General features: G+C 41.4%; 2 protein-coding genes and 1 pseudogene across 3 annotated transcripts in view; 1 reads left to right on the top strand and 2 right to left on the bottom strand.

The window, feature by feature from the left end:
- The window catches only part of LOC126595294 (uncharacterized), an 87,525-nt gene extending 76,868 nt beyond the window's left edge, over nucleotides 1–10,657 (bottom strand). The window contains exons 1-2 of one of the 2 annotated variants that reach the window (XM_050261646.1): nucleotides 10,497–10,657; nucleotides 9,989–10,279 (exon numbers count right to left, since the gene is read on the bottom strand). The gene's annotated coding sequence lies outside the window, so the exon portion shown is untranslated. Of the gene's footprint in view, nucleotides 1–9,988; nucleotides 10,360–10,496 lie in introns of those variants that run through there. The other variant, XM_050261640.1, reaches the window with a different exon arrangement.
- LOC126595285 (uncharacterized) lies at nucleotides 4,311–14,751 on the top strand (annotated as a pseudogene).
- LOC126595325 (uncharacterized) lies at nucleotides 8,384–10,513 on the bottom strand. The gene is made up of 2 exons (XM_050261658.1): nucleotides 10,455–10,513; nucleotides 8,384–9,899 (listed from the first exon to the last, which is right to left on the bottom strand). Exon 2 carries the CDS (start codon nucleotides 9,149–9,151, stop codon nucleotides 8,477–8,479), a length of 675 nt encoding a protein of 224 aa, XP_050117615.1. The 5' UTR covers nucleotides 9,152–9,899; nucleotides 10,455–10,513; the 3' UTR covers nucleotides 8,384–8,476.
- Nucleotides 14,752–15,317: the final 566 nt, after the last annotated feature.

The following is a 15,317-nucleotide window of genomic DNA, read 5'->3' as shown; positions in this document are numbered from 1 at the left end:
TCTGCTCCTCTTGCCTGGTAAACTTTGAATCTTCGATTTATTTCTTCGATTTGTTTTGCAGATCGTGATATTATTGAGCTTTACTTGATTTAGTTGTTTTGGGTTTGAGAAATTTTCAATAATAGACCTTTGCACTTGAGCAAATTAGGGTTTTGATTTTTATGGTCAAATTGCAGATTGAGATTGGACAGTTTGGAATCAATTGCTGTCTAATATTGAGTGTTTGAGATTCTTCCATTTGGTTTTGTTTTCTTACTTGGGTTGTAGATCGTGATTCGTACTGGATAAGATGCAGATTACGCTTGAAGAGATCTTTAGACTTTTTGCTTTTGGTTTCATTAAGTGACACCCTAGTGTAAATCTTTAAAGTGTTTACCTTTGTTGTAGTTCTACTCTTTTCAGGTAATTTGAGTAACTAGAGGTCCAAGAACTAGGAATCCATTCATTCTGCTTTTGAGTTTTCTTGTTTGGGAGTAACTAATTCTTTTGATCCTAATTTTTTAAATTATTAGATTGGAGCCAAAGGCCTAAATCTTGACGCTTTTTTTTTTCTTTTTCTTCTGGGTTTTAATTCCCTTGGAACCCATTCCAGTTACATTTATTTGTGTGGGAGCAAAGTTGGTTTGTAACTGTTTGAAGTAAGCTGCTTAATTAGCATGTGGCTGCTTAATTATCATGTAGCTCCATGCATCAAATAATTTGTATTTTTGTATGTATACTTTGTGGTGTGCAATTTAACTTTCTTTGCTACCTGGAGGAGGGAGGAGCTTATAGGAGGTTAAATGGGTTCCTGTTATGGGGTTACGCAGTTATAGCTTCCTTTGTGCCTTCACATCACATGTTATGGTTGTATGCCGTAAGGAATTTAATTGTTGAAGTATGTTTTTATCTTAATCAGGATAATGCTATTTTACAAATATGAGCATCATGAGATGAGATTAGGTTGCACTTATCTATACTGGACCAAACATGTCAATAGCATTGATAAAAAGTACAAAGCCAATTAGCATTAGATTCATCTGGTTCTATGTTTTATCATGTAATTCATTTGCACGAAGAATTTCATTAACTTGGCACATTTTCTTGAATAATCGAATTCATGAATTGTTGAATTGTGGTCTGTTGAATGTCGTTATGTATGATCTCTTAATACTAGTTGCTAGTATTATGTCTCTGGATGTATGTACAAGTTGTATTTTTTCTTGAATTGGTAAGCATTCCAGTATGACGTTTTGTTTCTTGGATGTGTACTTTTTATTAAATTGACAGTCCACAATAAGCATCACCAGTTAGACGAGTACTTTGGATTTACTTTTTATTAAATTGACAGTCCACAATAAGCATCACAAGTTATGTGTGTGTGATTACAGTTTTACCTTTTCCTTTTTCAGACGAGTACTTTGGATTTACTTTTTCCTTTTTTTTTTTTTTTTTTTTTTTTGTTTGGATGGATGCTTTTCTTTAGTTAATTCAAATATTTTTTGTTTAGGTATGAATAAGGATAATAATTTGAATGCTGCTCAAGAGCCAAAAGGAAGGAGGCGTAAATGGGAAGCATTTGAGGAAGACGCATTACTATCTGTGCTTGAGGATTTTGTTGCTCGCAGGCAACGGTGTGACACATGTGCTTTAAACAAGGTACTTTGATTGAAGTAGCGAAAGCTGTCAATGTGTTATGTCCGACAGTGATGACACATGGCAAACTTATGTGCATGTTCATATCCTATTTTATTTATACATTAGTTATATTCTTGCAGTTATATTTGTTACGCATGCTAAATTTTAGAATTGTTATGTTGATATAATCTTAGAAAAATAAAGAAGCCGATGGATGGAGAAGCAAACATTTTCCACTGTATGATAGATTTGCATATATATATTTGGAAAGGATCAGGCTATGGGTAATGTAGTCGAAACCCCTACTGAAATGATTGGAGGAACAAAGTCATGATCAAGTTGATGCAAGTGATCTTGGAGCTGAAAATGATGTTTCTCTAGTCAACCAGCAAAGCCAACAAAGCAACCAATATGCAAATAGCCAAAGAAAGAGAAAAAGAGCTACGAGAAGTTCAAGTAATGGAACCGAGGCAATTATCAATGGACTGAAAGAATTTGTTGAAAGTGGGAAAATGATGCAAATGGTAACTGAAGTTATAGTTCGAGTTACCGCAGATCATAGTGACATAGCTAGCGAACTTAAAGCAATGAGTTTTTCTCCTATGGATCAAATTGATTCTTATTTTGGAAAAAACACAAAATGTGGGAGTGTTCAGATCAATAGATTCAGAACTCAAGAAAGTGTTCGTCCAAAGGCTTTTAAGCGACAAAGCAAGCGGATGATTATATTATGTAGTGCCTTTTGACATGGGATGTATTTTGTTAATCGTACATTCTTAGGTTATGACTTCTAACTTGGCTTGTATTGTGAAATATTTTGGCTAATGTTAACTAGGATTTTGTAAATTATGGGGATCTTCTAAGAAGCAGGATTTTGTAAATTAAGCCAACTCGCAATTTTGTGTATGCCAAGCAAGAGTAGTTTCTCAAGTACTCATCCTCACATTGTTTCCAACTTGAATTCGTATCCACCAGTGCCCATGATGTGTTAGGAGTTCTCACGTTGGCAACTTAGATGAAACCTTCGCCATTTCTGCATGCCTCGTGCTTCCTCACACAGCCACTTGATGCATTCTTCATGTTCCACTCAACTTCCAACAAGGGTTGAAACCCTGGGAGGCATTTGCACTCGTACTCGCTCAAGCTGTAAGTTCCTAAGGGGTCACATATGTTGAATGCTCCACACCAACCATAAAACTCGCATTTGCTCAAGGGTTCAGACCAGACTAGGTTCCACCCCTGATTTTGTTGATACCATGTAAATTCTTTGATTAATGCAAAACTATCGATCACTATTATTCTTGAGATGATCGAAGGGTTACAACGTCCCACATCAATGTGATCTCATTCTCGTCATTTGTAGTGTAGATTTTAAGACCACCTTGCACTGTGGTTGTGCCATTCCACCACCCCATCCTCACATTCCAGTTTCCCCCTATTCACAATCGGCTAATGTTAACTAGAATTTTCATTAGTTTCCCAAAAAAAAAAAATAATAATAATTTTCATTATTCTGCTTCTTCAATAAGATAGTCCAGCTTAGTTTAGTCTAAACCAGTCCAGTTTAGTCCATGCAGCTAGTCCAATCCGAGATAGTTCGGTGCAACAAACGCACCCTTAGATCTCTTAGTGACTTATTTTCATACCCTACCCAGCCTCAGTGGTCTTTCAAAACTTGAAAGTTTGCGGTTAACTCACTGCAATCACCTTTAGACCCTTTGTACATGTATGTGAAACAATGAACTTTGATCTTGATAATTAAATAGGCAAATGGTTTTGGATTGAATTGAATTTTTGCAAGGATGATCTATGAATTAAGACTAACAAAATAGACGGTTCGATGTGAAGTGAGCCACACACCTAATCCCCATTTTTTTAACAAGAGGGATCCCCAATTAAAAAAATAAATAAGGATCCCTTTGTATAAGGGCCTATATATATATAGGCCTTTAACAAGAGGATCCCCATTTTTCAAAAAAAATAGGGACACCCTCTTGACCGTTAGATTTGGGTTTAATGAAATTCTGTAGTTGACATTAAATCACAAGCCACACAATCTCAATTACAGAATTTCATTAAACCCAAATTTAACAGTTAAGATGATGTTCCCTTTTTTTTGTTTTTTTTTAAAAAATGGGAATCCTCTTGTTAAAGGGCATATATATAACACTCGCACTGTATATATAGGGATGGACTTCTTGCGGATATGGTGACATTTTTCTCAATGGGAATCATGTCCTTTATTGGTTTGAGTTTGTCAACGATGGTAATAAAGTCAGTTTTGATATCCCCTCAGTAATGGTTGTAAATTTGAAGGGCTGACTCTGTTATGCTTTTACTGCTCAAATCCTGATAAGTCAAACCCTAATATCGGATGTAAATATAGTCATCCTCGTGCTAGTATTGATATAAATAATAACAGGGTTACTGAGTTGCTTTGACCAAAAAAAGAAAAGCGTACTGAGTGCAGACCTGCATAGGCAAGGAAGATTGGGCTATAAAAATGCCCGATGTTGTATCTGAAAAATGTTTTCATTGGCAGGGACAAATATCGAAAGATAAGCTCAATTTGCAAGATAAAGTTGATATAACTTTTGAAATGCCAGAGACATATTATACAATTAAGGGAACATGGGTTAATCTAGTATGGGACAAATTATGAAGGAAAATATGCACAATTTTGATCCTGATGGTGGGCTTTTGATCACAATGAGGCACAATCAAGGTGGTGATGCATCGTCACCATCACATGTTTGAGTCAGATCACAATCAGTTCGTCAAACGCCTCTTTCAGTTTTCGATTTCTCAGTTCGATAAATGAAGGCAAGTCCATACTTCTGACTTCTTTCAAATTTCAACTTTCCCGCCATAGTCACCGCGGCAGTTCTTTTTCCCGGTAATTTAACCGAAACATCAAGGGTGGTCCGGTCCAGAAGCACCAAAAATATCTTTCTCTCTCGACACTGACACTGTCACTCTCAACCGGAAGTAATGGGAAGCTTATTGGGAGGAGCCACCCAACTTCTGAGCAAATCGTCGTCCGCTTTCTTCTTCCTCAGTCCAAATTCGAAGCTCTCTCTTTACAAACCCTCCAAATCCCCTCGCCTTCTCCGCACCTTCGGGATCATGGCCTCCGCCGACGCGTTCGTCAAGGGCAGCGTCCACCCAAATGTCGTCGCCGTCATCACCCTAGGTCACCCCCCGAGCTCTCAACGCCATGAACCTAGGTATGTAGATAAACACACTCACACCCATATGCATATATGTGTATATCTGTAAATGCTTTTGATTTGGAGATGATTTGAATTTTTGAGCTTGAACTTTATGGCATCGTAACTCCGCCCATGTCTTACATGGCCGGTCCCAAGCCCGGATAAAGGAGGAGGGGGAGGGCGTCAGGTAGTCGACAGCCGGCACTCCATGATCACGTCGAATCCTTATGAAAATGAATCCAGAACAAAATCGCGCTAAAGCTAGGGCGTCACCCGTAAGTGGCGCGCTGTGTGGCCCGAGCACAGTGATAAGTGAGCAAGGGTCGCTGTATCTCCATCGGCACCCGGATGCAGTGTTAAATGAGCAAGGGGGCCATAGAAACTTCTTTTCGAACGACTCCACTCAAAGTTGTTTGGAAGCATATGCTCCTATCAACTTTACCCGGGACACACAAAAGAAGTACTTTGATCCTATTAGACGGGGGAGGGTGAAGAAGCTAGGACAGAAGGGTAGAGTTCAAGAGAGCAAAATGCGTTTAGGAACGTGGAATATAGGAACCTTAACGGGAAAATCTATGGAAGTAGTGGAAGTTATGGTGAGGAGAAGGATAAATATTATGTGCCTACAAGAAACTAAGTGGGTTGGTAGTAAGGCAAAGGATCTAGAAAACTCAGGGTTTAAACTTTGGTATTCGGGCACAAATAGAACGAGAAATGGTGTTGGCATCATCGTGGACAAGACCTTGGTACAAGATGTTGTAGATGTCAAGAGGGTAGGAGATAGAATCATGGCAATCAAGATTGTAATAGGACAAGAACTTATCAATGTGATTAGTGCGTACGCACCTCAAGTAGGGTTGGATACGAGTTCGAAGGAGAAATTTTGGGAAGATCTTGGAGACTTGGTGCAAGGAATTGCTCAGACGGAGAAGTTATTTATAGGAGGAGATTTAAATGGACACGTGGGCAGGGAGACAGGCAACTATGGAGGTTTTCATGGTGGCCATGGTTTTGGGGAGAGAAACGAGGATGGGGAAGCTATCTTGGATTTTGCAATGACATATGATCTCTTCTTAGCCAACACCTTCTTTAAGAAGAGAGAAGAACATGTGATCACCTACAAGAGTGGGTCGTCAAAAACACAAATAGATTTTCTTTTAATGAGGAAAGGGGATCGTATAACTTGTAAGGATTGCAAAGTTATACCAGGAGAGAGCGTGGCTAATCAACATCGCTTGTTGGTGATGGATGTACATATCAAAAGAGTAAGACAAAAGAACAAGACTTGGAAGTGCCCAAGGACTAGATGGTGGAATCTAAAAGAAGAAAAACAAGTCATTTTCAAAGAGAAGGTAATCACCCAATGTGTGTGGGATAGAGAGGGGGAAGCTAGCCAAATGTGGGATTCCATGGCTAGTTGTATCCGAAAAGTAGCAAAAGAGGTATTAGGAGAGTTCAAGGGCTTTGCCCCACACCAAAAGGAATCTTGGTGGTGGAATGAGGAGGTACAAACAAAGGTGAAGGCTAAGAAGGAATGTTGTAAAGCCTTATACAAGGAGAGGACCGATGAAAATGGTGAAAGGTATAGAAAAGCGAAGCAAGAGGCGAAGAAAGCTGTCAGAGAAGCTAAGTTAGCGGCTTACGACGATATGTATAAACGACTAGATACCAAAGAAGGAGAGTTGGATATCTATAAACTATCTAGAGCAAGGGAAAAGAAGACAAGGGACCTAAACCAAGTGAGGTGCATCAAGGATGAGGATGGAAAGGTTCTTGCTACAGAGAACGCGGTTAAAGACAGATGGAGAGGTTATTTTCATAATCTTTTCAATGAAGGACATGAAATGAGTGCTTCTTTAGGGGAGTTGAGTAACTCAGAAGAGTGTAGAAACTACTCTTTTTATCGTCGAATCCGGAAGGAAGAAGTGGTTGTAGCTTTGAAGAAGATGAAGCATAAAAAAGCAATAGGCCCAGACAATATACCAATCGAAGTGTGGAAACTTTTGGGAGAGACAGGTATAACATGGCTCACTGACCTTTTCAATAGGATTTTGAAAACGAAGAAGATGCCAAATGAGTGGCGAACGAGCACTTTGGTGCCTATCTACAAGAATAAGGGCGACGTACAAAATTGCATGAACTATAGGGGTATTAAGCTAATGAGTCATACAATGAAGCTCTGGGAGAGAGTCATTAAGCATAGATTGAGGCAAGAGACACGGGTTTCGGACAACCAATTCGGGTTCATGCCAGGGGCGCTCAACCATGGAGGCAATCTATCTCTTACGAAGATTGATGGAAAGATATAGAGATGGGAAAAAGGATTTACACATGGTCTTTATAGATTTGGAAAAAGCGTATGATAGGGTCCCAAGAGACATTCTTTGGAGGATTTTAGAGAAGAAAGGAGTACGAGTAGCATATATCCAAGCTATAAAGGATATGTATGAAGGAGCAAAGACTGCCGTAAGAACTCATGAAGGACAAACCGAAAGCTTTCCCATAACTGTAGGATTACATCAAGGCTCATCCTTAAGTCCTTACCTTTTTGCGTTGGTAATGGATGAGTTAACACGACATATTCAAGATGATATTCCTTGGTGTATGCTTTTCGCAGACGATATAGTGTTGATAGATGAAACTCAGGAAGGGGTAAATGCAAAGCTTAACCTTTAGAGAGAAGTGTTGGAATCTAAAGGTCTTCGCCTAAGCCGATCAAAGACAGAATATATGGAGTGCAAGTTCAGTGCAAATGGAGGCCAAAACGAGTTAGGGGTGAGGATCGGAGATCAAGAAATACCAAAGAGCGACCGTTTTCGTTACCTAGGATCTATCTTGCAAAAGAACGGAGAATTAGATGGAGATCTCAACCATAGAATACAAGCTGGATGGATGAAGTGGAAGAGTGCATCCGGCGTGTTGTGTGACCGCCGTATGCCACTGAAGCTCAAGGGAAAATTTTATAGGACGGCAATAAGGCCGGCGATGCTGTATGGCACAGAATGTTGGGCGGTGAAACATCAACACGTACACAAAATGGGTGTAGCGGAGATGAGGATGCTTCGTTGGATGTGTGGGCACACGAGAAAGGATAAGATTAGGAATGAGGATATCCGGGGTAAAGTAGGAGTAGCCGAAATTGAAGGAAAGATGAGAGAAAATCGGTTACGGTGGTTTGGCCATGTGCAAAGATGGCCTACTGACGCTCCGATTAGAAGATGCGACTATGGGACAGAGGTTCAGGGCCGAAGGGGTAGAGGAAGACCTAGGAAAACTTTGGAAGAGACTCTAAGAAAAGACTTAGAGTACTTGGATCTAACGAAGGACATGACACAGGATCGAGCACAATGGCGTTCTAAGATTCATATAGCCGATCCCACTCAGTGACTTGGATTTTCCAAGTCTCCAACCGAGAAGTTTTCCTCACTCGGGAAATTAAGGGAACACTACCCCAACCTACATGCTTCACTCAGAAAGCTTCAACATACAAGCTTCAACAAAAGAAAATTCAAAGAACTTAGCGAAGAAGGCTTTGGTGTATTTAACACAATACGTTGAAATGAAGGAAAGCTTATTTATTGATATCCCCGATAAGCTACAAATATGTACATATGCATGAGTCAAAATAAACACACAAGAGGGAGCCTTCACAAAGGTTGCTTAGGAGAAGTCTCAGCAGTCGGTAGAGCCCCAGAAAGAGAAGGCACCGGAGGGGGATCATTTGGAGCCTCAGTACTGGACAGAACCCTAGAAGGAGGAGGCATCAGAGGTTGATCATTTGGAGCTTCATTATGCGGTACAGCCCCAGAAGACGAAGGCAATAAATGCCTTTGGAACAAACCCACAAATCTCTGATGATCAAGTAAAACCTGACCATCAGTTTCCTTCATCTGGTCAAGCTTCCTCTTCATGTTTGTAGCATAGTCATGTGCGAGCCGGTGCAACTGTTTATTCTCATGCTTGAGCCCCCTAATCTCCTGTTTGAGACTCATCACTTCAGCCGCCAATGATTCAACTTGGCGGGTTCGAGCAAATAGGCGTTGGGCCATATTAGACACAGAACCTGCACACTGAACACTGAGAGCCAGCGAATCCTTAACAACTAACTCATCAGACCGTTTGGAAAGTAGTCTGTTATCTTTGGGAGTGAGAAGGTTCCTGGCCACCACCGCAGCGGTCATATCATTCTTCATCATGGAATCCCCAACGGTAAGAGGACCAGTAGGGGAGACGAAGGATGGGCGCCATATGTTGTCTGGAGAAGGCGGGGCTGCCTCTTCAACAAGGTTCAAGTCAAAACGACGGTCGGAGGGGCCAGACATTTTCAAAGGTGTTGAAGAGAGAAGAGGTCGGACAAATCAAGATCTTAGAAGTGCAAGAATGAAGCTTCTACTGGTGGAGATTCAAGTGTGCTTTGGAACTTAATGCCAGCCCCTATAAAAATCTGCACTCGACGGAGCTTCAGAAATCGAAGAGGCGCCTGCTCAAAAATCGAAGAGGCGTTTGCTTTCTCAAAAGTTGGGCTGCTTAGAGATCACGAGGGTTGATCTCAGAAATCGAAGAGGCGTTTGCTTTCTCAAAAGTTGGGCTGCTCAAAGACCACGAAGGCCGATCTCAGAAATCGAAGAGGCACTCGCTTTCTCAAAAGCTGGGCTCCCCAGAGACCACGAGGGCCGATCTCAGAAATCGAAGAGGCACCTACTTTTCCAGCCTTGTCAGCACCTGTCACACGCACACTCAGCTTTGCGGAAATTATGGGCATTCTGTCGAAGACTTCTGGGGAAGTGGAAAACACATGAATCTTACTGTTCAATCACCCACTTCCCACACGCAACAATAGCTCACGGGTACCACAGATAACTTTGCCAAAGTTCTCTGCCAAAGTTGAGCACGTGAAGCTTGCAGCTCCCACTACATCGCTCTGACCAAGAAGGGTAAAAGAATAGCAAAGAAACAGCACTAACAAAGTTTAGACCCATAAATTTTGAAGGTATAGCTACCATATTATTACCCACAATGGTAAAGGAACAGTACCACTGCTGGATAATTGGAAAGTCCCTGTGTGTCAACCTCTGTGCACAAAAGCTGGGCTGCTCAGAGACCACGAGGGCCGATCTCAGAAATCGAAGAGGCACCTACTTTTCTAGCCTTGTCAACACCTGTCACACGCAACAATAGCTCATGGGTACCACAGATAACTTTGCCAAAGTTCTCTGCCAAAGTTGAGCACGTGAAGCTTGCAGCTCCCGCTACATCGCTCTGACCAAGAAAGGTAAAAGAATAGCAAAGAAACAGCACTAACAAAGTTTAGACACATAAATTTTGAAGGTCTAGCTATCATATTATTACCCGTAAGGGTAAAGGAACAGTACCACTGCTGGATAATTGGAAAGTCCCTGTGTGTCAATCTCTGTGCTTCGTGGCAAGGTAGACTAGCAAACATGCCCAACCTTTACTCACATTCGAGAAAACACTCCCAATAAGATTGCTTGCTCCAAAATCGAAGAGGCACCGTCCTCCGAATCTCGAGAGCCAAACTCCCAACATGACTACTTTCTCAAAAGCGAAGAGAGGGTAAAGGAACAGTACCATTGCTGGATAATTGGAAAGTCCCTGTGTGTCAACCTCTGTGCTTCGTGGCAAGGTAGACTAGCAAACATGACCAACCTTTACTCACATTCGAGACAACACTCCCAACAGGATTGCTTGCTCCAAAATCGAAGAGGCACCGCCCTCCGAATCTCAAGAGCCAGACTCCCAACATGATTACTTCCTCAAAAATCGAAGAGACACTGCTCTCCGAATCTCGAGAGCCAGACCCCCAGCATGATTGCTTTCTCAAAAATCGAAGAGGCATCGTTTTCTGAATCTCGAGAGCCAGATACCACAGACCACTTTTTCAAAGTGCTCTGACAGAGTTAAAACATGTGAAACTGGCAGCTCCCACTACCGTGCTATGACCAAGCAGGGTAAAGGAATAGCATTACTACTTGTTGTTAGGGAGACTCCTATATATGTCGACCTCCATCCCCAACGGACAGGCAGACCTGCAAAAATGCTCAACCCTTCATCATATCTGAGAGGGCACTCCCAACGAAGCCTTTCGAAATATTCAGCTTTCTTTCCCCCCGATAATACCTCTGCAAACAAGCTATACTAGAGCAAGAATATCTCATATCATCAGGGTTAAAAGCAAGAGTATCCCATATCATGCTTTTTCCCTGTCTTTTCCTTTGGCCTTGTTTTTACCTGCAAGACAAGGAGAAAGAGAGCAATCAGTCAGCACTTGGAATCAAGCTTCCAGCCAGGAACTGACTGCCTGTAACACCTTACTTGATTACTTACCTGGCATTGCTCTCGAGTACTCATCTTCAACATGTTATGTTTCCAGGGAAGATTCCGCATCTGCTTGAGAAACAGATAGGGCAAGTGCGAAGGATACAAGGAAGCATGTGGAGACAAGCGTAACAGCACACGTGCCGATACATCCATTACTCTGTCAAAAGCAAAAGTATCCCATATCAGCAGGGTGGAACGTACTCTAGATTTGATGGACTTGTTTTGACCCTCAAATTCTTCAGTCGGCCTTATACTCTGGAGGAAACCAGAAAACCCTCCAGCTCAGTTCAAGAATAAGCCTGTGGAAAGTTACTTCTTCAAAAGAAAAAGTATCTCATATCATCTCTTCTCATTTTTCTTCTCTTTATCCTTCATGCTGCTGCAAGATGGGGAGAAGGTGAACAATCAGTCGGAGCTCTGATTGCTTACCTTGTCTGTCACCTCTTTCAGCAGACCCCCTAGCTCGGCGACTTGGGGGACTCCTACTACATGGTTTGTATCGCGCTTGACCAAGCCTGAAACTACAAGTAAGCTTGAAGTGAAATTGATACATTACCTTGTGCATCTCCACCAGTTAAAGATACCACCCCTGGATGGAGGAAGAGTACTTCCAGAGAAGATGCCACATCTACCTATGAGACAGATAAGGCAAGTCAAGACGACACCACACTCCGATACTTAGAAGTTTCGTGATTACGAGATCATTCTCCCACAATATTTCCTAATGTATTTTGTACTAAATCATTCACTTGTACTCACTAAAGGAGAGCTTGAACCTATGTACTTGTGTAAACCCTTCACAATTAATGAGAACTCTTCTATTCCGTGGACGTAGCCAATCTGGGTGAACCACGTACATCTTGTGTTTGCTTTCCTATCTCTATCCATTTATATACTTATCCACACTAATGACCGGAGCAATCTAGCGAAGATCACAAAAAGCGACCGTTTTCGCTACCTAGGATCTATCTTGCAAGAGAACGGAGAATTAGATGGAGATCTCAACCATAGAATACGAGCTGGATGGGTGAAGTGTAAGAGTGCATCTGGCATGTTGTGTGACCGTCGTAGGCCACTGAAGCTCAAGAGAAAATTTTATAGGACGGCAATAAGGCCAGCAATGTTTTATGGCACAGAATGTTGGGCGGTGAAGCATCAACACGTACACAAAATGGGTGTAGCGGAGATGAGGATGCTTCGTGGGATGTGTGGGCACACGAGAAAGGATAAGATTGGGAATGAGGATATCCGAGGTAAAGTAGGAGTAGCCGAAATTGTAGGAAAGATGAGAGAAAATCGGCTCCGGTGATTTGGACATGTGCAAAGAAGGCCGACTGACGCTCCGGTTCGAAGATGTGACTACGGGACAGAGGTTCAGGGCCGAAGGGGTAGAGGAAGACCTAGGAAAACTTTGGAAGAGACTCTAAGAAAAGACTTAGAGTACTTGGATCTAACGGAGGACATGACACAAAACCGAGCGCAATGGCGTTCTAGGATTCATATAGCCGACCCCACTTAGTGGGAAAAGGCTTTGTTGTTGTTGTTGTTGTTGAACTTTATGGCATCGTATTGATTACAAATCTATGTTATTGCATTTATTATAAGACGAAACGTTGGATTCAAATTTCGAAGAAGTTAGCTTTTTATCGAATTAATTTGTGTTTCTGTTTAAGTGGGAATTGTTGGAAAATGCAGACATGGATGTGAAATACAAGAGCTATCTGGATGAATGGGAATCTGACCCAATGTGATGTCTATTCTTGCTCACAGCCGCTCGGCTCGTGCCTTTTGTGGCGGTAAGCCCAGAATCCGTATTTGAATAGCTTCTTATCTTTCTTGGCAATATTACACTTCCATTTTAGCATGTAGTTAAATAAGTTTTTCTAGATATGTATGTTTAGCTCTTTCAGCGGTTATTTTTGTTTTTGGGTCTCTTAGGTAAGGTTTTGTGAGTGACCAATCATTGTAAATGCAGGAAAGGACATTAAAGGGGTTGTTGCCGAAATTCAAAAGGACAAAAACACACCTCTTGTGCCGAAGGTTTCTGCATTATGCTTGCTTTTAACTAAAGTTGTTTCATGTTTAGGTGCTTACGCGATAGATTGTTGGTCTTTGTTGTTCGTGCTGTTTCATGTCATGTTGTTTATTGTTTCACTTCATTGTTTACGCGATAGAGATAGAAGCAGATCACGGCTAAAACCAACCACCGAATATGATTGCGGTCTAATTGTGTCATTTTAATTATATATAATAACAGACTTATAACCTTACACAGTTTTCTAAAATCCAGATAATATAAGATGACTTCCTTCACTACCATATAAGATGTAATTTTGGTAATTTTCATAGTGAATAGATTTACAAGTGGCAATACGATTGACCCTTGCAAAATCATTGATGATTAAGTCTTAATACAAGCAAGCAAGCCCCTTTTAACAAAATTCATGCATTAGAATCGTAATGATGTATTTGTTGATAAGCCTAAAAGTTCAAAGTGAAAATCAGTTATATGAGTTCTGCTACTTCTTTAATTGCTTTGGCTATTCAATCTCGTATAAATGTCATAAATTTGCGGCTAAGATTGTGCTTTCAGCATGTATTTATTAATGTTCAATACATACGATTATTATTTTTTTCTTTTGTAATTTCATGTTTGACATTCTCGGGCAACCTACAACATCTGATCGTTTGTTTAGTCTTGATTTTGCTTGAACTTGGGTAATATGATTTGTATTGGTTGGACAGAATTCATATCTTTTCTAAGCTACCATTTCTTAAGATTGAGAGGCTACCGGTATGATATTTTTGCTGCACGTTTTCAGGTATTCACTGCCGAGTATTCTCTAATATGCAAAATCTCTGAGTACAAGAAGCCCTATATAAGCTTCATGGATGGCATAACAATGGGCTTTGGTGTTGGCCTATCAGGTCACGGTCGCTACCGGATCATTACAGAGGTATTGTTGCCTTGTCAGACAGAGATTGTCAATGTTGTGAATTACATTGCCTTTTTGAATTTTTTGTGTCTTAACTTTGTATGGATACATTTCAGAGGACTGTTCTTGCTAATGCCAGAGAATGTAATTTGTTTGTTCCCAGATGTTGGGTTTTCACATATAGAGGCAAAGAGTCCAGGAGGAGGATCTGTAGGTATGTCTTTTCTATACTCAGGCGCAATTTCTTTCCTATGACTGAAACAAGCTGTTTTCCCAGCATTGATAAGGAGAAACTGTTTAGATTATAAGAATATAAAGAGAATGGCCTGTACCATTTCTCTGTTTGGTTCATGCACCAATTCTTAGTTCTGTTTTTGTTTTAACACTGTCATGTCTTTCTTGGTGCTTATCTTGGACTTAATGGGAAAAGGATTTCAACACCATCGGATGCACTGTATGTGGGTCTTGGTACTGTGGAGGAACCAGTGGCTATCATTGACAGGCAGGATAAGGTGTTGTGGAACAAGGTTATTCATTTGGTAAAGGTACTGTGGAGGAACCATGCAATCGAAGAAGCTACTTGGGAGACAGAGGAATCAATGCAGAACCAGTATCCCTTTCTTTTCGTGTAATTTGTAATTTCAAGGATGAAATTTTTGCAAGGGGGGTAGATTGTTACAACCACCCCCAAAATAATTGGAAAATTTGATATTCCCACCCCATTGCCATGTGTCGATCATCAACCTCCTTTTTTCTCTTTTCTGACCCCCACCCCCGTGACCTTCTTCTTCTTCGTCCCTCTCTCCCGAAGCTCTCTCAACTCTCCCGTGTATCTCTCTCCCTCAACCTCTCGCATCTATCTTTCCCCTTGGACTCACGAGGACCTTAGCATCCCCAGGAGAGACTCTCCACGAACCAGGGACCCCTGCCCGGCGAGATAGACGGCTCGGAGCAAAGCTCCGACGAGTTTTCTTACTGTTTCAGTAGGGGTTTTACCTTGGAAACGTTTTGGGGTGAGCACACCCATTTTTCCGGCGAACCCGTGCACTCCGAGGATTTTTTCGGTCACCTCCGACCGAGTCACGGTGTTTGGAAGGTAGCAATCTCTTCCTCTCTCTTTGTTCTTTGTGTTCGTACCTAGATCGGAGCTTGAAGCTCTAGTTTTTAGGTGACCGGAGCTGTAGCAGCTCTGGCCTTCTCTCTCGGCAAGCCA

This window comes from Malus sylvestris, chromosome 2, assembly GCF_916048215.2.
Source record: "Malus sylvestris chromosome 2, drMalSylv7.2, whole genome shotgun sequence".
NCBI classification, from domain to species: Eukaryota; Viridiplantae; Streptophyta; class Magnoliopsida; order Rosales; family Rosaceae; genus Malus; species Malus sylvestris.
The sequence above is the reverse complement of the archived record's forward strand: the minus strand, read 5'-3'. Positions and strand labels throughout refer to the sequence as shown.